The sequence below is a fragment of the Corapipo altera genome, unplaced genomic scaffold (genome assembly GCF_003945725.1).
Source record: "Corapipo altera isolate COAL_440 unplaced genomic scaffold, ASM394572v1 289, whole genome shotgun sequence".
NCBI lineage: Eukaryota > Metazoa > Chordata > Aves > Passeriformes > Pipridae > Corapipo > Corapipo altera.
Window position 1 is genome coordinate 115,149 of NW_020885101.1, and position 20,743 is coordinate 135,891.

At 61.9% G+C, this 20,743-nt stretch overlaps 2 protein-coding genes across 3 annotated transcripts in view; one reads left to right on the top strand and one right to left on the bottom strand.

Annotated features, from left to right (window-relative positions):
• The window catches only part of HTRA2 (HtrA serine peptidase 2), a gene marked incomplete at its 5' end in the record, with an annotated part of 5,466 nt that extends 3,418 nt beyond the window's left edge, over positions 1-2,048 (top strand). Inside the window, 2 exons of the mRNA XM_027669713.1 lie at positions 1,315-1,410; positions 1,684-2,048. Of these exons, the coding sequence (XP_027525514.1) occupies positions 1,315-1,410; positions 1,684-1,849 (262 nt within the window). The remainder of the gene's footprint in view (positions 1-1,314; positions 1,411-1,683) is intronic.
• Positions 2,049-4,176: 2,128 nt separating this feature from the next.
• Positions 4,177-17,895, bottom strand: LOXL3 (lysyl oxidase like 3). Of its 2 annotated transcripts, XM_027669707.1 has the most exons (16): positions 17,801-17,895; positions 14,352-14,673; positions 13,322-13,485; positions 12,737-12,948; positions 12,167-12,220; positions 9,623-9,682; positions 9,145-9,364; positions 8,633-8,813; positions 8,180-8,334; positions 7,279-7,452; positions 6,565-6,727; positions 6,067-6,310; positions 5,375-5,490; positions 5,099-5,235; positions 4,559-4,670; positions 4,177-4,354 (listed from the first exon to the last, which is right to left on the bottom strand). In XM_027669707.1, exons 1-16 carry the CDS (start codon positions 17,819-17,821, stop codon positions 4,281-4,283), a joined length of 2,409 nt encoding a protein of 802 aa, XP_027525508.1. In that variant the 5' UTR covers positions 17,822-17,895; the 3' UTR covers positions 4,177-4,280. The 2 variants fall into 2 exon arrangements, with proteins under 2 accessions (XP_027525508.1, XP_027525505.1); XM_027669704.1 differs by lacking the exons at positions 9,623-9,682; positions 12,167-12,220.
• Between the last annotated feature and the right edge of the window lie 2,848 nt (positions 17,896-20,743).

Below are 20,743 nucleotides of genomic sequence, written 5' to 3' on the forward strand. Positions count from 1 at the left end.
TCTGTGGGCTGCCTGCATGACTCCCATGGGCTGGTTGGGTCTGTGGGCTGCCTGCACGCCCGGGCACCGCGAGCAGCCTCTGGGGCTCCTGCCTGGCCTCAAAGGGAGGAGCAGGTGCTCTGTGTCCCCTGAGGGGGTGGTGGGGGCACAGCCAGCACTGCCGGCAGCCCCGGTGGGTGCCCAGTAGATGGTGCTGGTACTCGGCATAACACAAGGAATGTGGGAACCCAGCCTCCTTCTGCTTCCTTGGGCACGCTGCGGGACAGGGTCTGTGAGGAAGCAGCGTGAAATGCACCAGACGTGGCTCCTGGGAAGCGGGTCCAGCTTCCGCACAGCCAGCGAGCTGGTCCAGGGAAACCACCTGACTGTGAGGCTTCTTTGTCTCCAGGGGGAAGGTCTTCCAAGAAGGGGTTGCTTGCCTTGGAAAAGGGTGACTGGTCTGAACACGCTCATTGCAAAGGCCAGAACCTTTCCCTGGCACAGGAAGGGGAAGCTCTGTGTTGGGCACGGCGCAGACCCTGTTGTTCTGTCAGGAAGGGATGGCAGCTTGCACTGAGCTGTGGGACAGTGCAGTAGAGCTCTGCACGGACCACTGCCATATGAGGAACCCTGACTGGCTGAGCAGGGACCTGGTGGGAGCAGAGCTGGGCAGAGACTGTGAGTGTCGGAGGCTGCAGTGATCAGAGCCGCTGCAGTGTTTGAGGGAAGAATGCTGTTCTCCACTCTGGGGAGATCCAGCTGGAGTGCTGCATCCACTTCTGGATACGTTCAGGAAGGACGAGAAGATATTGGGGAGAGTCTGAAGTGGAGCTGTGAGAGATGCAGAGTTTAAGCTTGGTTTAGAAGACTTAAAATCTGTAAGAAAGTTGGAGGAACTGGGATTATTTAGTCTCTAGATTCCAGAGGAGAGATGTGGGTAGAGTTCTGGTTACAGGTCTGGCAGGAAGAGGGGCATGGCTTGTGTTGTGTGTCCTGCCCAACCAGGGCAGAAAAGGGAAACTGCAGCAGGGGAGGGGTGGGTCTGACACGGGGAAGAGCAGTGTGATGTGGGGACATGCATCACCACAACTCTGATCCAGATGGCAGCTGCTGCAGTAGTTTCCAGCTCTCCCTGGCGCCACTGGGACTCTTGTCCTCTTGTTTTGACAGAGTCGTGGTGGTGTTTGGGGCTGGCAGCTGTGCTTGTACTCAGCAGCGTGCAGGGACACAGGAGGGAAGGTTCTGTGTCTGGTCTCTGAGGCTGTGCAGCTGGGGTGGGGTGGGAGCCCTGCTCTGCTTCCAGCTCCATCCCTGACGCCAATTCCCACTATGCAGCATCCTGGCAGAGCTGAAGCTGCGTGACCCCAGCTTCCCAGACGTGTCCTACGGTGTGCTGATCCACAAGGTGATCATCGGCTCTCCGGCCCATCAGTAAGTGCTGCCCTGTGCCTCGGGATGTGTGAGGGAGGAGCCGTGCCGGGGGGATGTATTTAGCTCCATGTGTTTTGCTCCAGAGCAGGAGGGCTTGGGCCTTGCAGCAGAAACCACCTGGGCACCCTTGCCCAGGCTGAGGTACCAGCGTGGCTGGAGGAACACCTGGTGCCACGGCCCAAGGCTCCTGTGCCTGCCCCTCCATCCTTCAGGGTTGATGAAGCTGAGTGGCTGCTTTGCCCGCTTTGTGCTCCATCCACTTTCTCCCCGCAGGGCTGGGCTGAAGGCCGGTGACGTGGTGCTGGAGATCAATGGGACGGTGTCGCGGCGCGCCGAGGACGTGTACGAGGCGGTGCGGACGCAGCAGAACCTGGCCATGCTGGTGCGCCGCGGCCACGACACGCTGCTGGTGAGCGTCGTGCCTGAGGTGACGGAGTAGCGGGGACCGCCCGGTGCTGACCGGCAGTGCTGGCCCGGGGCTGAGAGCAGGACCGAGCTGTGTCTGTGCCAGCCAGGCAGGGCCTGAGAGCTCATGCAGGGCTGGAAGGAGCCAGGAGAGGGGCCCAGCCCGGTGCTTGGGTGACTTTGTGGTACAGCAATTTCCCTCTGTACTCAAAATAAAGCACTTTTCTAGGGGCCTCCATGCCACATCACCTTCTCACAACAGCAGCAGTTGCTGGTGGAGGCCGGGCCGCGTGGGACCCTGCCCCTCCTGTCAGTCCTCACACGAGACCTTCCAGGTGGGGAGGAGCTGGCTGTGCCTCCAATGACCTCCTCAGCGTTCGTGGTGTCCTGCCACCTGCTCAGTACCCACACAGCTGGGATCTGACTCCTCCATCTGTACCAGGCTGGCAGCTGTCAAGCTTCATGCAGCCCCTCTGTGGTGAGAGCAGCCCTGGAGCAGTTCTGGGACCAGCATTTCTTTCCTGGAGTGCAGCCGAGCTGCTCTGTGTTGCTGTGGCTGTGCCATGTTCAGCTGGTTACATCACTTCTGCTGGGAGCTCTGGGAGCATTCCGCGGTCTGTGCCCATGTCCCCTCCCATGCAAGCAGCATTCCAGGCCATGGTGAAAGGGGTGTTGATGCTGGACTTCGCCGTGGCCGAGGCAGCATCTCCTGGCCCTGATGTTCAGGAGGGCCGAGGGTGGAAGCTGGGCTGGGGCTCTGCCTGTCCCAACCCAGCCCAGTGTCCACTCCCACACCCACCCGGTCCCTGGGGACAGCTGGGCCCGTCCCTGTGCTGTGCAGCTGCTTGGCCGGCCCTTCTGGGAAGGAGCAGCTCCAGCCGTTCCTTGCCTTCCTGGAAGATCCCCCCTCTGCTCCCGCGGCGGCGGGTGGCAGCGGCTCTGCGGCGAGGGCAGCCCGGAACGGCCACGTCCGGCCCGGTGCGATGGCAGGAATGCGATGGCAGGAATGCGGGTGCCGGGCCAGGCCCTGCCCGTGACGGGGCTCCCGGGCCCCGGCTGTTACTTTGGGAGATGAAAGAAGCACAGTTCCTCGGGGGCGCTGCGGCGGGGGCGGCTCCGCTCCTGCCCCCAGGCGCTCCCCTGCCCCGAGAACAGGCGTCCTTTCAGCAGCCCCGGCCTCGCCGGAGGAATTCGCTGCCCCGGCCAGCGCCGCCGGCGCGGGGGAAATCGCGGCGTGTCTGGCATAGCTGCTCCGGCTGCGCTGACCGCAGCGCGTTCCAGGGCCCCAGCCAAGGCCTGCCCCTCTCCTCCTCCTCCTCCCGGGCTCGGCGGCAGCGCCTGGTGCCCCTACAACTCGTGTGCTGCAGGCACGACCAGAGCACCGGGCTGAGGAGTGAGAGCTGGGCTGTGCCTCCCTTGGCCCTTGTGTCATGTCCGAGTGTCCCTGCCCAGCATGTCTTGGCCCTGCCAGGCTCTGCTCCCACACAAGTCGAGGCAGCCCCTCTGTCATGAGCCCCCAGTTCTCATGGGTCACAGCCCCAGGGTGGGATTTCTGCTCGATAACATTTGCCCTGTGCAGGGGAACCAGCATTTCACCACACCCCAGTTGTGCCAGAGTGACCCCTCAGTTCCCCCACCGCGGTGCTGTGGGACTGCTGCTGGCCCCTTCCTCTTGCCCGCTCGGGCTTCTCCCAGAGCGGGGGAACCTGGTTGAGGGGGGTGCAGGCAGGGGGCTGCTGTGGGGCCAGCACTGTGTGGACAGGGGGACTGCCTCACTCCACCATCCAAGGGGGTGCAGGGGCTGGCCAGGGGATGCTCCCACGCTCTGTGCCAGAGTGTGCCAACCAGCCCTGCAGCACGAGCTGTGCCATGCGGGGCAGAGAAGTGCCAGCAGCCACTGGGAAATAGAACTAACAACTTTATAGAGAAAATAAAATTACAACTGAGAGATGGGGTATGAGCCACCCCTGGGCAGCGCTGTGAGCAGGGGTACCCTCACCATCCCTGGGGACCAGGGGATCCTGAGGCCAGGCAGGGGAATGGGTCCCTGCATGGAGGATGGGTCCTGGGACCAGCGCAGGGGTTGAGCTGTGGGGAGGGATGTGGAGTGAGAGGAACCAGGGCTGAAAGGGAGGAGCGGGAGGTGGGGTACAGCTGGAATGGGAAGGACTGGAGCGGTGGGGGGTGCAGGACCTCCCAGACCGTACCCGTGTGCCGCAGCCCAGGGAACGTGGGCACGGTCTTCTGGCCAGTGGTTGGGGTGGCGGCCCCAGGCTGGGAGGTGCAGGTGTCGGTGCCTCCAGCACCAGCCCCCCGAGGTGGGGAAGGGCAGCCGGTGGCAAGTCCTGGGCAGTCCCCAGCAGCAGCAGTGCCAGGCAAGAGGCCTCCCTGCCAGCCCCCAGGGGCTTCCTCCCACCCGTACGGGGTGAGGGAGGGAGATGCCCATCTCTCTGGGGTCCGGGGCCCTATGAAATCTGGTTGTTGAGCTGACCTGGGTACTGCTCAAACCGCTTGTTGGCCTCCTCGCTGAGTGCATCTCCTGCGGGCAGAGAGAAAGAGCTGTCAGCTCTGGTGCTGCAGGTCACCCGTCCTGCCAGCACCTCCCCTCCCACAAGAGCTGCCCACAGAGCCCCAGACCCTGCCCACCCCCATCCCCACTGCCTCCTGCAGCCACATTGCTGCCCTTCTCCCAGGGCAGCCCTGCCCGCGTGCCCTCTCCCCTGGGCCGTGTCCTGGGCGTTACCGATGTGGCAGCTGTGCACCCAGATGCGGTGCCCGTCGTACTTGCAGTTGCATTTCATGGCGTTGTTGGTGAAATCACTTTCTGCCACCTCGAAGTTGGGGTTGATCACAACCTGTGGGGCACTGACAGTGAGGGCACAGCCCCCTGTCCCACACCTTCCCAGCCTCAGTGGAGCTGTGCTCAGGACATGAGCCCTGTGCCCCAGCCCCACAGGGTGTGTCTCCCCAGCTGCCCTGGATATGCTGAGGGCTCCGAGGAGCCACTGTGCTGGGGTGGCTCCGTCCCTGTGCACTGTGTGCCCATGAGCAGCACCGCTCAGAGCTGGAAAACTCATGCAGAAGCCTGTCTGAGCAGCCCTGCATGTCTGTGGGCATGAGGACAAGCACTGTCCTACAGCAGCACACCTGCCAGCCCCACCCAGTGCCAGTGGGAGAGAGGACCAGGTTGCTGGGGCATGTGGAGATCTGGGGCGTAGGGGCAGAGGATGGGAGTGCACACAGTAGGGTGGCAGGAGGGGCCGGGGTGGCTCAGGTCCAGCACCTGCAGGATGTAGTTGCCTGGCTTGACATCAGTGATGTCGATCCACTGGCAGTCGATGTCATGCCGGTACAGGTCCCAGCAGCCCACAGTGATGCCCTGCTCCCCGAAGTTGGCACACTCGTACCGCTTGGCCACATCTGCAGGCAGGAGGAGATGCAGCTCATCCCTGCTGCAGCTCCCCTCCGTAGCCCCTGTGATGCCCACCCAGCCTGGCCCCAGCAGCCTTGTGAGAGGGACACGGCAAGGGATGGTGCTGCAGGGCCCTGTGTCACTCACCTTCCTCACATTCGGTGTCCTCCAGGCAGAAGCTGGCCTTGTGTCCCTCAGCCACCTTGGTGCCGTTGGGGGTCAGGATGTCGTAGTGGGTGAAGATGTCCATGCTGTGGTAGTGCCTGTGGGAGCGAGCCAGCGCCTGCTGACTGGAGCCTGGCAGAGGCAGAGACCCCCAGGGCAGACAGGAGACTTGCCCTGCGCTGTGTCAACCCCCCACACCACCGGGGGGAGGGCCTGGCCCCTCACCACCAGGAAGGTGCCCCCAGGCCCTGCTCTGAGGCTGTAGCACTGTGAGTTTGGGCAGAGCTCTGTCCTGCCCTGGGAACGGACACAGTCAGATGGCCCAGGCAAGCAGAGGGCTCAGCCACAGGGCCCAGCCTACAGCCCTGTCCCTGCCCACTATGGGGCCTCCAGCCCCAACACTGCTCCTTCAGGGACAGCCCTGAGCCAAACAAGGGGCAGCAATGGTACCTCACTCAGCGTCATCCTCACCCAGCGTTACCCTCACCCGGCATCACTCTCGCTCGGTGTCACACTTACACAGTGTCACCCTCTCTCCGTGTCACCCCTGCCCAGCATCACCCTTGTCCAGTGTCACCCTCACTCAGCCCATTGCAGCAGCACCATCACCCTCTCCCCACCCCACCCAGGCTGTCCCTGCCCACGCCCTGTCTCTGCCTGTGCCACACACGCACCGGTGGCACTCGTGCCAGACCCAGGAGTGCCGGCCAGCCTTGGGGCGGAAGTCGGCACGGCCGTGGTTGTGGATCTGGGAGGAGAAGCGGAGCAGGCGGCGGTGGCCATAGGGCCAGTTGGCCAGGCGGGCCGAGCTGGAGAGGCAGTTCTCCTCGGCGGCGCAGTACAGCATGTGCAGCGGCCGGTCCTCGATGTAGGCCGTCTCCTGCACCAGTGGCGCGTGCAGCAGCAGGTCGGAGGCAGCTGGGGAAAGGCGGCTGCTCTGGGACAGGCCCCACTGCTCAGCGGGGACAGGGCAGTGCCCAGTGCTGGCAGGGTTGAGCTGGCCGGGGGTGATGCGGCCCCATCCGCCGGGCACGGGCTGACCCTGCAGCCCCTCCATCTGCAAACCCCACTGCCTGCAGCCTCTTTAGCTGCATCCCTGGCCCCACAGGACTGTCATCCACAGCCCCCATTGCCCGCAGCACCCCCCGCCCGCAGCCCCCGTGGCCACTCACTCTCGGAGCAGATGATGCCCGCGGCGAAGCGCGTGCCCGTGTTCCTGCAGCTCAGGCTGGCGCCGTGGTGCTGGCAGTGGCTCAGGGACATCTCGTGGCCGGTGCACTTCACCCCGCTCATGACCATCTCTGTCACATTGCTGGCGTCCCAGTACCATGTCTCCTGAGGAGAGGCCAGGCAGGGTGGGTGGCATGGCTGGTGGCCCGGTTGCCCCGATTCACTCACGCCCAGGCTGCAGCCAGACCCCCACCAGGTACAGCCCTACCTATGCCCCAGGCTGCCCACAAGGGTCCTGTCCTGCAGCATGGAGTGGCCATGTGCCTCTGTCCCCAGACAGCCTCACAGCTGTCCAGGAAGCGCCGGTGTCTGTGCTCACCAGGGCATCACCAGGGGCCTCCCCGCTGGCACCTACCGTCACCGCATGCAGGGAGTAGCCCAGGCCGAGCTGACGACAGGCCACCATGGCCTCCTTTGTGGTCCAGCCATCGCTGCAGACCGTGCCCCACTTACTGCCTCGCTTCACCTCCACGCGGCCCTCGAACATCGTCCTCCCGCCGGCCAGGCGGATCTGCGGGGAAGGCCTGGGGCCGTGAGCAGGCACCCTGTGCGTGCCACCTCCCGCCCATCCCCAGCCCTGTCCGTCCCTGTCCCCAGCCCCGTGAGCAGTGGTGGTGGCTGCTGGCTGCCCTGGCCAAGCTGGTGCCGGCACCTACTTGTAAGCCGTGGTTAGCGAATCCCAGACCCAGCTGGCGACAGGCCACCATCGCCTCCAGCGTACCCCAGCCTTCGCCGCAGACCAGACCCCAGCGGGGCTGGTCCCTGTCGCCAGCCCCCACCGCCACCTCGACCCGCCCCTCGAAGCGGCTCCGGCCCCCGCTCAGCCGAATCTGCAGAGAGAGGCAGTGGCAGCATCATCACCATTACGGGTGATGCTCCCAGGACTGATGCAGTGACGCAGCCAGGGCTATGCTGTGGTGCCTGACGGGCCCTGGGCCAGGGGCTTCAGGCACATGGGGAGGGGGCAGCCAGGAACTGAGCAGAGCAACACACAGCTTTGGGCAGCAGGGAACTTGCTGAAACTGGCAGACTGGGGGAAAGGGACTTGGTTGTGAGTTTGGGAATTGTCTCAACAGAGCAGGGAAAACAGTTCATTTTGAAATGGTATCATTTCAGAAATGACAGGTATGAGAGAGTTAAAAATCATTAAAAGCTCAAACTGGATGAAACGATGGACCAGGGCAAATGAGAACAGACAGCTTCATTTGCTCGTTTCATCACAGGTAAAAAAAATATCTCTTGGTTGCCCAAAGCGATTTTTCTTCTGATGTTTCTGCTGGGGAGTGGGCACAGGCTGGCAGCAGGGAGGGCGGCAGGGAGCAGCTGCCCCACATCACCTCTCACATTGCCCAAAGTCCCCTGCAGGGTCCCCTCTAACTCCCCCTCATAGGGATGCCTGAGACTCCCACCCACAAAATCCCTGAGACCCCAGGGCAGAGAGAAACGTATGGGGTGCAGAGGAGGAGAGACGAGGGGCCCCTCTAAAGTAGATCCCATGGGCCTCCCTCAGCTCCCCACTCTGGGGTCCCACTGCCAAGAGCCACCTGTGGTGCGCACCAGGTTCTCGTAGCCCATGTAGGGGATGTTGCAGCGGACAGCTGCGTCCTCCGTGTGCTTGCAGTCCTCCTGCGTGATGTTCCTGAAGGGGCAGCTCCAGAGAGACTTCTCGGTGCCCTGGCACTGCACCTCATTAAGGTGGATGGGTCCCGTCCCTGCCAGGGGTCAGCAGGACTCAGAACTCCATGACACGGGGATGGCCGGGGCCTCCCTGTCCCCACGGCCGCTCAGCACCCCCGAGGGAGTTGGTGCACTCAAGCCTCCACAGCTCCTGCCTGGGGCAGTGCAGTTGAGGGGCCATGGTCCCCTCAGGATGCTCCACGTGCATCCAGCAGCCCAGTGCCCACGGGACAAGCCCAGCCGTGGCTCCCCCCAGCCCAGCAGAGCCCAGACAAGTGCCTCATCTGCAGCCCCAGGAGGAGATGCCTGGTCCCTCCGGCCCGGCACCCTCACCTTGGCCCATGCGTGCACCGGTGAGGGCCTCCTTGGCGCTGCCGAAGCCCAGCTCCCGGCACACCACGCTGGCCGACAGCAGGTTCCAGCGGTCGTCACAGATCGTGCCCCACTCGCTGCTCTTGAGCACCTCGACACGGCCCTCGCCGACCCTCGCGCCGCCCTTCAGCCGGATCCGGGGCTGTGGGGAGCAGGGACAGGGTGGTGTGGGACAGTGCGAATGGTGTGGTGCCGATGGCACGGCGGGGCACAGCACAGCCAGCGTGGCACTGCACGACTGGCGTGGTGCTGATTGCATGGCATGGCACAGCACAGCATGGCACAACACAGGGCTGGCCACGACTCCTGGGATGAACAGGGACAGGACACCAGCCCCATCTTGTGCTCTGGAGCCAGTTACCCAGGGACCTGCACACCCAGTCTGGAGTGCAGCCTGGGGCAGAGCCCAGCCATGGAGCAGTGTCTGGCTCTGGGCCACCACAGGACTTGTTCCCCCCCTCCACAGGGCTCACCTGGCCCTGCTGCTGCTGGCGCTGTTTCTTCTTGTGGGCATTCCCAGCAGCGAAGAGGGGCCCGGGCAGGCAGCTGACGACGGCGGGCATCCCGGCCCTGCAGGCAGCCGAGGCATTGCCTCGGTAGAACTCGAAGGTGCACATGGAGAGATGCACCTCTGTCCCCGTGCATGACACCGAGTGCAGGCGGTAGTTGAGCTGCTGCCGCTCCGTGAAGAGCCTGCAAGGAGGGAGGAGCCCTGAGCCACAGCCAGCGAGGCCAGTGGCAGTGGAAGTGTCACGAGCCATCCTGCCTGCGGCTGCATGCGCTGCCTGTTCCCCTTTTACCATCTCGAGGGTGACATGTAGTGCTGGCCAGGCACCCACCCCTCACCAACTGCCTGTCCCACATCCCCAGCAGCACAGGAACACGCATGGGAACACGCAGGCTCTGGTGGGACTGCATGGGGCTCTTGGCTCTCAGGCTCTCCACATTTACCTCTTCTTAGGCCCTACGTCCTCCCTGTGCTTTTGTTTAGGCTGAGGTTTGGAGGCCAGCCTGGAAAACAGAAAACAACCATCACAGAGCCCAGGGCCTAAGGTGTCACTTCTGCCATCAGCAGTGACACAGGGAGCACGGCCTGCCCTGGCTTCACTAGGGGCTGAACTTGGCACCTTGACCCCCAGGGAGACTCATGTGTATCCCCTTCATGTCACATATGGGTGCAACAGCATCATGTGCTGCCAGCAGTGTGATACAGCTGCCCTCTGCAGCAATGATGCAGTTTCCTGCACACATCCCACAGGGAAACTGAGCTGGATGCAGCCACATCCCGTGCTGCCTTATCACACAGCAAAAGATCAAACATCAGCAGCCACAATTTGATCTGTCAGGTGTGAGTGAGGTGTCTCTGTGTCCTCATCCAGACACCAGACACCCGTCACTGCACCGTGCCCCCGGGGAGCAGGACACCTGGCAAGCAGCAGCAAGCAAGTGGCACAGGCAGTGAGTGCTCAGCCCGGGGCCACAGGGGCTGCAGCCTGGCAAGAACCTGCTGCCAGTGGACGGAGTGGTCCAGGCACAGGCCAAGCTGTGGCCAAGCTTTCCTCTGGGAAGAGGAGACTACCCAGGGCCCAGCGCACACACAGTGTAGATGTGGTCCCAACATCCTCAAATGCTTTGCTTCCCTCAGACAACAGAGCCAAAACCCCAGAGCCCACAAGGAATGAAGAGCAAAGTGGTCCAAAGCAGGGCAGGGAACTGACACCCTCAGGGACCAGGCAAAATCAAGCCTGGCCACTGGCCCCACAGCCCAGCAGCTGATTGGTGTCAGCCTGCACAGCCCAGCGAGCCCCAGGACACAGCACGGGCCTGCCGGGAATTGGGATTCAGATGGCTGGAGGGCATCAGCCCATTCACATTCAGGAAGCCACATCTGGATCCTGCACCTGGTTCTGGGTCCCCAGGACAAGAAGATGTTATGTACACAGTATGAGGACCAGGGGGGAGCAGCAGGACAGCGGGGTGGCAGGGGAGGGGGGCAGGGGCACTGCAGCAGCCGACCCCCACCTGTGAGGGGCTGCTTGGCTCTTCCAGTGCAGAGGGAAGAGCACAAGAGAAAACAGGCATGACTGGAAATGCAAGGTTCAGGCTCGGGGTAAGGAAAACCTTTTCCCTGTGAGGGCTGTATCGCATTGGAGCAGAGACCACAGGGCTGCAGGATCTCCATCCATGGAAGATTTCAAAAAACAGCTGGATAAGGTTCTGGGCTGACCCATAGCCAGCCCTGGTCCACGGAGGCAGTTGGACCAGGAGTCCCCAAGGTCCCTTCCAGCCTGGATTAGCCTGTGCCCCACCTATCACTGTGGCTGCACAGCCCCAAGCTGATCAGCCTCTGCAAAGCAGTGCGTGGGTTTCCAGAACCAGCTCCTGCTCCGGGCAGAGGGACAGGAGCCAATGGCAACCTCATGGAATCACAAAGCATTTTGCCCAGTGTTGCAGGGGAAGGACCTGCTCACTGGGAAAGGGGCAGTCAGCACCAAACCACCCAGGAAACAGCACATTGCAGCAAGCAGGACCTGCAGGTGGGGGTTTGAGGAGACCCCATGGACTGATCCTGCCTGGATTCCCATCAGCAGCTGCAGGAGCTGGCAAGGATGGCTGTTGGTGACACAGGCATGGGAAGGGTCACAACAAAGAGCTTGCGATGGCTGTAGGGCACCAGGGAAGGTGGTGGGACCGGAGCAAGGCCATGTACTGGGGGCAGTGCAACATCTCCACGCGGCAGTGGGCTCAGGCAAGAGAGGTGCCATTTCACAGCCCCGAGAGAATGGGCGCCAGCTCACTGCACCCACCAGCAAACCCAGCAGCAGGATTCAGGGATGGAGGGAAAAGGCAGCCAGACCATTCCCTGGGTCTGGCAGAAAGCCAGCAAGATTGAATAGGCAGAGGATGCAAGAGACCCCAAGCAGATGCAGCACTCGGGGCAGGCCCTGCCACGCTGTGCCCATCCTGCTGGTGCCCAGCACTGCTGAGCAAGGGCTCTGGTGCCCCTGCCAGCCCACCCCCCAGGGAATGGAGGGGTGTGCAGCCTTTCCAGCTTCCCCACTGCTGCTTTCTGCAGAAAGCAGCCCATTTCCACAGCCCTCCCTCGCCATCCACCAGGAGAGACAGCTCTGCTCCGAGGCCTCCTGCTCCTCACAGGGCTGCAACACAGGATGCTGCAACCCTCTCCACCACTCTCAGGGCATCCTGCTCACTCTGTGCCAGGACTCCTGCCTGGTGTACAGCAGGGGAACTGCTCTGCTTGAGGCATGGCCAGCCTGGGAGAGAGATCATCTCTCGTGGGGAACCAGGGAGCCCGGCACACACAGGCAGGTAACCCAGGGTGGGATTTGTCTTACTGGGCCAGCACAGCCCAGGCCCTCAGTCTGCTCCGTCCAGATCTGTTTGTGCCAGGATCCATTCTGACAGAAGAGACCGGTGGGGCCCGGCAGCCCAGCTCCGCCACAGCTCAGCAGATGGGGCACCCCAGCCCCTTACCTGCTGCCTGGCCTCGGGCTCCAGCCCTTCGTCCTGGCTGCTCGCTTCAGCTGCCTGCAGAGCAACACTAGAGCTGCCTGGTCAGGGCACACCCAGCACCAGGCACCACGCTGGGCACCGCTGTGACAGCAGTCCCTGCCCCTCACCCAGGCCACGGTGCTGCTGGAGTATCCCAGCCTGCCTTGACTGCAAACCTCCCCTCGGGATGGGAACCCCCACGCTCTGCTTCAGAGGAAAATGATATTTCACCACTGCCAGGGAGCAAAAGCTGCTCTCTTGGAGTGGCCTCTGCAGTAGGGCATGAGACAGGTGGGCAGCCACAGCCCCCCAGCCATGCCACGGACTCCTGGCTCGGTTAGTGAGTGCCCATATGGCCAGCTGGTGCTCAGACTGGAGAGCAGCAGGAATGGGAGGGATTCTGGGGAGCCACAATACCCAAAAGCACAGCCCCCACTGTCCCCGCAGCACTGCCCAGTGTCCCTGGCACCATCCCCTGTTGTGCCCCAGCCCCATGCCCCTGGCTTATCTCCGACACCCCACCCCCATGGGCTCCCTGCTGGCCTCACTCACTTGTAGAAGTTCCTGTTGACCTTCTTCTCAGCCGGGAAACCCATCATGCCGCAGATGACGCGGCTGTTGCGGCTGTCCCAGCCCTCGTCACAGATCTGTGCCCAGCTGTCCTTGTAGCGCACCTCCACGATGCCCTCTGTCACCGGCAGCTGCCGCCGGGCCCCCGACACCACCGGCCGCAGGCGGACCTCCTCCACGTGGCTCTGCTCCGTCTGCAGGGCTCAGGTCAGCCTCGGCTCACACTGCATCCCGCTGCCCCAGCTCCTGCCAGCCCACTCCCAGGGATACTCCGAGGATGCAGTCACGGGTGAAGCACAGGGATGGCCAGGTCCTGCATCCCTGCCAGCGACATCCAGTGGCCCTGGGTGGCCAAGGACCTGACTCTGTGTAGCCCATGCCCCTCATCACCCTGGGTCCCCAGGTGCACCTCTGGGGAGCACAACCAGGAAAGCCAGTGCCACCCTCCTGTCACCTTGGGATCCTGCGCCATGAGGGAGAGTGCCCAGAGCACCCCACACCCAGGCACCCATCCAGGATGCTCTGTGGGAGCGTGGTGCTACCCACCCTGGCTATCAGCTTCCTCACCTCAATGACATTGGAGTCCTTGAAGCCTGGGATGCGCTCATCCTTGCAGATGACACCCGCGTCTTCCTCATGGCTGCAGTCGCTGTTGCCCCAGCCCCGGTGTTTGCAGTCCCCGATGCTCTTCTCGCCTCCGGCACAGTTCACGTTGTCTAGCCAGATCCGCCCTGCCAGACACGGGCCAGGGGTGAGGGAGCAGAGAAGGTGCCCAAGGAGCACAGCCAGGGACCATGGAGGTGCACAGCTGGACTGGGGGTCCCTCAGCACAAAGGCGAGGCCAGCAAAATGCCAAGACTAAAGCCCTGGGTGGGAAATCTGCAAATGGGGAGTCTCCAGCTCCCCCAGGGGCTGCTCTGACAGTCATAGAGCCCCACATAACATGCATAAAGCCCCATGTCCTGAGCATGCACATACTACATCTCTACACCTCTGCCTACACCAACCTGAGCCCACCATACTGGTCCCCCTAAGCCATGCATGGCCCCGCAACAGCCCCCCACACCTGCACGGCAGCTCACATTCAAACATTCAGAGGTTCCCATCCACTTTGCCTGTGCATACAGACACACATGCACACACACATGTACACACACACACGTACACACACATGCACACACACATATGTACACACACATGCACACACATAACGTGCACACACACACGTGCACACACACACATGTGCACACACACGTGCACACACACGTGCGCACACACACATGTGCACACACACATGTGCACACACACACATGTGCACACACACATGTGCACACACACATGTGCACACACACACACATGTGCACACACACGTGCACACACGTGCACACACACACACATGCGCGCACACACACGTGCACACACATGCACACACACACGTGCACACACACACACGTGTACACACACACACGTGCACACATGCACTGCTGAGCACGCGGCAAACACGGGCCCTGCCCCCCCAGGAGCACATGCAGACCTGCTGGGGCACACCCCTCGGGCCAGGCAGTGCAGGGGGTGTGCCGGGGGGCTGTGCTCTTACCAACGCCTTTGCCATACTTGGCGCTGTGGGCCCAGCCGGTGGCAGCCACGAAGCCGAGGTGCCGGCACAGCACGTGCGCGTTGCCCAGCGTGAAGTCGTCGTCGCAGATGGTGCCCCACTCGTCGTTGTAAAAAACCTCGACACGGCCCTCGTTGTGCTTGCGTGGGTAACCGGCCAGACGAAACTTCAGCTGGGGCCCAGGAGTGTGCGTGGGGCCCAGGGGGGTGGGCTGGGAGCTGCCCACCCCCAGCCACACGCTGCCCAGCAGCACCAACAGCTCCCGCCATGCCCACGTGCCGCAGCCTCCCATGGCAGCGTGGCTCTGCAGGGGCAGAGAGGGTCAGGGTACGTGCACACTGTGCTGGAACACCAGCCCCCCCATCCAGCCCTTTGCTGGCTAAACCCCCTGCCCAGCACCAGCACACCATGTGCCTTGTCCCTCCAGAGCCAGCCCAGTGCCCCTGCACGCAGCTCCCACTCTGGTCCTGCACCCCTGGGGCTGTCAGGGGCTCTGCCCAGTGCCCCCCACTCCACGGCCCCCTCTGCCAACAGCTGCTACTGAGCCCCCACCGTGCTGCCCGGTCGCATCCACTGCACTGAAGGGCAGTGAGGACAGACAGGCACGGGGATGTGTGTCACCCTCAGAGAAGTGGCTGGAAGGAGGGGGATCAGCTGCCAGGGCTGAGGGAGCTGGAACAGTCCCAGGGCACAGGGAAAGTCCAGCTGGACCGACCAGGAGCTCGATCCAGCAAGAGAAGTGAACGGCTGCTGGCCCAGAGGATTCCAGTCCATGCTCTTGCCCTCCGTGAGGAGCAAGGCAGCCAAAGCATTCACATTCCTGTGCTGCCTTTCTCCATTACTCCAACAACATCTGTGGCTCCCTGAATACCTGAGGGAGATGTGGTATTCCTGCACCAGTCCCATCGCAAACAATAGTGAAAACCCTTCTCTGTGAGCTACCCTCCCTTCCTGATGCAGCATTCCCAGGGACCCCATAGCCCAGGAGCAGCATTTCTGCACAGGCGCTGTCAGTAAGCTCAGGCCGATGCTCACCCAAGGCCACCAGCACAGCCACCCACCCTCCTCCCACCACTGCAGCCCCATGCCACCCTTCCAGCCTGTCCCTTCCACAATGGGAAAGCACACACCCCAAAACACCCCCAGGACAGATCCCCAGCAGGACATCTCTGTGCCCCACATCCCCCAAGCACAGATCTTGCCTGCCACACTCACACAGACTGCGTTTGTCATTAGACAATACTAAAAAGCACTAACTTTTTAGGTCTAGCTTATCTGCAGCATCACAGAGGAAGGAGAACAAATTCAAATCCTGACAATGATCCCAGTTGGGGCTGTGCCACAGGGACCCTTCCCGCAGATCCACCCTATGGTGCCAGCATGCTTCCCTGCAAGGCTTCATCCCGTGCTCTCCTCTCACTGCCCCCGTGCCAGCCTGGGGAGGGATCCTCAGAGTGAGGGAGTCAGGGTGTCCTCCCAGACAGCACAGCCTCTACAGCTCCTCACCATCAGCCTGGCCACCCATGCAGGGCTGGAGGCTGGCACGGTTGACCCACCACCCCATCAACCTCCAGGGCAGGGTTTCTAGAGAGGAATCAGCCCTGTTCCTGCTCTGTTCACTTTTCCAGATGATGGGCGCCTGGTCCCCACTCCAGCTTCTGGGAATGCTTCCTGGGTCAAGGCAGGGATGAACCGGGATGGTGCCCAGTGCCAGCCCCTTTTCCATGCCCATTGCACCAACAGAAGCCCCCACAGGGCCCAGCTCTGCTGTCTGCCTGCTCCTTTGGGCACACACCACATCAGAGGTGCCACCTGGAGCAGAAAGTCCCTTGGGATGAGCACCAGGTGTCTGCAGAGATGCTCAGGGAGAGACAACAAGGAGTAACAAGGACCGGCACCACTGGTCCAGTTCTACACCAGAAACAGTGGTGGGAATGACTAAGCACTTAGTGCTTAGTTTAGTTGAAAAGGTAAAAGGTTGGACTTGATGATCTTGGAGGTCTTTTCCAGCCATATAGACTCTATGATTCTATGAAGCACAACAGCCCCCTCGGTGCAATCACATCAGCACAGATCTGGTTCTCTCCTCTATCGGAGCTGGGGCACAGGGGACACCACAGAGCTGGTGGGGACATGGCACAGGCAGGAGCATGCACTAGCCCAGACACCTGGGCCCCTGGGGTTGGTGGGAGCCAGCTCTGGGCTACCAGTACCTCTGCTGACTGCTCTGGCACCACGAGAACAGCAGAGCCCAGCAGGAAGCATTTGTGGGAAGGTAGCAGGGAAACGCTCTGCTGAACCTTTTACTCAGCCTGTCCTGGCAGGAGGAAGGGAGGGCGGGTGCAAAGAGCCACCCCAGCCCCGCCAACAGCTTAGGAAAGGGGGTTTCTGGGTATGGGACGGGAACGCTCCATCCTCATCTCCACATCACCTGGAAAGCAGCAAAGGGATGAGTTTACCACTCACAGAAGTAAAAAAACTTCTTATTCTGCCCATCAGTCACCAAGGGGACATTGCCCTGCCCAAAGGAAGCATTCATTATAAACCCTCAGAGCTATCCTGACACACAAATCTGGGCCCCCTCAGTGCCAGCTGTCACACACCTAGTGACATGGGGAAAGCTGCAAGCACACAAGAACTGGAGCTTCCCTGGCTCTTGCCCTGAGTGAGCAGGATGCTCTGCTGCAGCTGTGGGCAGTCACTGGGCTGTTTCACAATGGGGTCAGTACAACCCAGAGGACAGCAGCACAATTAATGCCAATCTCCTCAGTCCGGCAGAAATAGCCCGTGTCAGGAAGTGGGAATGGCCTTTTATGAGATCACAGGTTCAGTTAATTGGAGTAACTGTGTTGATACAACAGGCTGAGACTGGAAGGCATTTGATTCATCTTGCACCACCTTTTAATGAATAATTAGCACTCAACAAAATCAGTGCACCTTCTGCTAAGTGGATTAAAACTGGTCACCTGCTGGAACTAAAATGTGGTTACATGGGCAAGTCACCATTCCGTGGGCTTTCTGGTGAGGATCACATGTTTTTCAAAGCAAAACTGTGCCAGGAGGAGGAAAAAAGTCTGCTCCTGGTACAGACTGCAGAGACAAAAACGGGGCGGGGAGCAGGGATGGGGACACAGACAGACCTGGACAGCCCAGTAAAGCAGCATCGTGCAGCCTATACCCTTGGCTACAAGGAAAATTTAAGCCTGTGCATTGAGGAGCAAATCACATAGGACCACAGACCAGAATGTGGCACCTGAGAAAGTGCTTGGGCTTTGTGCAGCAAAGCACTGAGTCCCCACTGAGACTCAGCAGCGTAACCTCCGGGGTCTGTAATCTCTTCTCCCAGGTCCCAGTTCAACTCTGCTCAGGCTCCAGTGCCCCTTGTCCCCACTGCACTTCCTCTGCTCTGGCACCTCAGCTCTGCCACTCACCTCGGAGTTTCCCAGTGACATGCCCTGCTCAGGTCTGTGCAGGCCAAAGCCCTTTGCACGCCCAGCCCAGGACAGCCCTGGGCTGACAGGGTGAGCTCCCTGCAGCACAGCACAGCTTCTTCCCTGTTTCTGTACCACCTCCCTCTCTGAACACACTCCATGTCCATGTCCCGGGCAGTCAGGCTAACAGGGCTCTCTTTGTCCACATCACTTTTTCCATTTTCGGAGGCATAAGCTGTGCGTTTGCTCCTCTCCAGCTGTGTGACACTACCCGGCTGCTTGCTCCTCTGGCAGGCTTTGCTCTGGTCCTGCATGCTGCTCTGGATGGGGAGCCCACCCCAGCACCCCGACCATCCTGCTGCCAGCTGCCCACTCCAGCCAGGGACAGTCTCTTCTTGGACCAGGGCTTGTGCTGTGCCATGCTCAACATGCTGCCCCGGGCACAGATGCACAGCAGCACTCCACTGCAAGGGGAAAGGGCTCTTGAGGATGGGCTGGCTGGAGTAGCACTGGGCGTGGGAGCCTGGAAGCAGTCCAGGTCCTTGCCACTGCCCAGGAAACCTCAGGAATGTCCCAGCTGGGTGTGCACGGGGCCCGAGTCACATCCCAGCCCAGGGCACAGCTGGCACTAGTGGTGGGGTGTCCAAGAGCTCTGCAGAGCCCAAACCCTGAGGTTCCCCTCACCCCCAGCCTCAGCCCTCAGCTGCTGAGGCTGGCATGGGCACGTGGACCCTTTGGGGCAGAGGGCAGCCCCACACAGCAGCAGGAACCACAGCACTGCTCTACCTGCTCCCGTGCCAGCCCACTGGCTCTGCCTGACCCGGTGAGTGATGGTGGCTCCCATGCCCCCCCCAGACAGAGTCACCCTGATAGGGCCTGCAGCCCTCATGGCCAGGCACTGCCCCCACCATCACTGTGCTCCCCCAGGTGTCCTGCACAGGGGCTGGCAGGGTGAGCAGTGCCAAGCAGGGGTGCCCAGGGCCCAGAGGGGGCTGCAAATTCCCAAGGACTGTTCAAATCGGGTTTGTCATTTGGCACTCACCAGGCATGCAGAGGGACATTAGTCTGCCCCAGCAAAACCCCAGTGAATGGATCTTGGGAAGGGGCAGATCCTGGTGAAGCAGGTCCCCAGGCAAGTCCACATATTTGATCAGCATCGAGCATCCCTGCCGGCACGGGGATGACATCCCAAGCCACAGCAGTAGGGGAAGGCCAGGCCATCGTGGCCTGACAGGAATGTGCTCACTCAGCAGCAGGCTTGGACGCATGCACGGCGACATGGAACATCCCAAGCACTGACAACTGGGAGGACTCAGAGAGGAGCAGCAAAAGTGACCGAGGACCTGGGAAACCCGCCAACACAAGGGAGAGGAAGCTTGCTCTGTTTATCCTTCCTTGGGAACGTTAAGGGGTGATAGAGTCACACTCTGTTGAGGCCCATGCCAGGACATCCCTCAGAGTGTGAGGTCACGTCCCCAGCACTCAGGGCAGGAGAAGGTCTGGTGAGTCCCATGGCTTCAGCGCTCCATCCCTCCCCTTGTCCCCAAGGCCCCAGCACGCACAGACCAGAGCTGGGCCTTTCGCAATCCGGCTGCCTGGATGAGCCTGCTTCGCTCTTCCTGCTTCCCAGCAGCCCTGGGATGCATGAAGCAGGGGAGACTCAACACTCCCGCCCTGTTCAGGAGGGGACCTGCTGGCTCCCTGCCTGCAGGGCCCCCATGGATCGAAGCTCCAGGGTCAGCACAGCCAAAGTCTGGAGGGGAGCAGGATGCCACAAACAAACTGGTCTCAGAAGCACCAGGGAGCAGCCCAGGGTCACCACGGAAACCTGGCCACCCTGGCAGGCTTGGCATCACCTCCCGCTGGCTGGGAGCTCACTGCCCCTCGCTGCCCCAAAAGCAGGGTTTCTGCCCCACCACCCACTGTGTGCCCCCATCCCAGGCAGGGACAGGGACCCTGCTGAGGAAAGGACACTCTGGCTCTTGGAGTGTCAGCAAGGGCAGAGCACAGTGTGGGGCTGGGGCTGCACTTCTCTTCCCTTGTCAACTCCAGGTCCAGCCCCTTTGGGCTACCTGATGTCCCAGTATCCCGCTGTAACCCTCTAAGCCAGGGCAGGTCACAGCAGCTCCTTGCAGCTCCTACCCCCACCCAGCCTCCCCAGGACATGGCACGGCCCTCAGCTCTGCCTACTCTGCTCTGAGCTTCCCCGGGTTCCAGAGGGGCAGCCCTGGGAGGGACCAGCTACAGACAGGAAGGAAAGATCCCAGAGGAATTTGCAGACATCAGTCGTCAGCCGCAAAGTCTGGACTGAGGGGGTGGCAGCGAGTCTGAGGACTGTGGTGTGGGTGGTGGGTCCGGGGTCCCAGGCACCTCGGAGCAGGGAGCCAGCCTACCTGGAGCTGCTGGAGGCAGGGGGTTGGCTCAGCCGCGGGCTCCTTTGAGAGCAGCTGAGAAGACACAAGGCCAGCAGCAAAGAGAGAATCACCTCTCCAACAGCGCCAGCCCTCCTGCCTCACATCCCTCCATCCATCCATCCTCTCTTCCAACAGCTACAGCACGTTCGGTCTTCATGGAACTCCCGAGTCTCCACCGACCCTTGTAACCGGCAGCTCGGCCCACGAGCCTCCCGCAGCCCACATACAGCACAGTTGGGGTGTGGTACAGCCCGCACAAACCTGCGGATCTGCCGGGCGGCCCTTACCGCAGGACACACGCGCTGCCCGCACCCAGTCACTCTGCCCACGGGGCACGGCCCACGGCACGGCCCCGCACCGCGGCACACGCAGCGCCCACGAGGACGGCACGGACACGCTCTGGCCACCGGGGCTTTGGAGCGGTGAGACCGGCCCCCCCGGGACACCCCCGAGGCGCCCGGGCCCCGCGCGGCGCAGCCCCCGCCGCTCCCGGGGCAGTCCCGTTCCCGGGGCAGTCCCACTCCCCGGG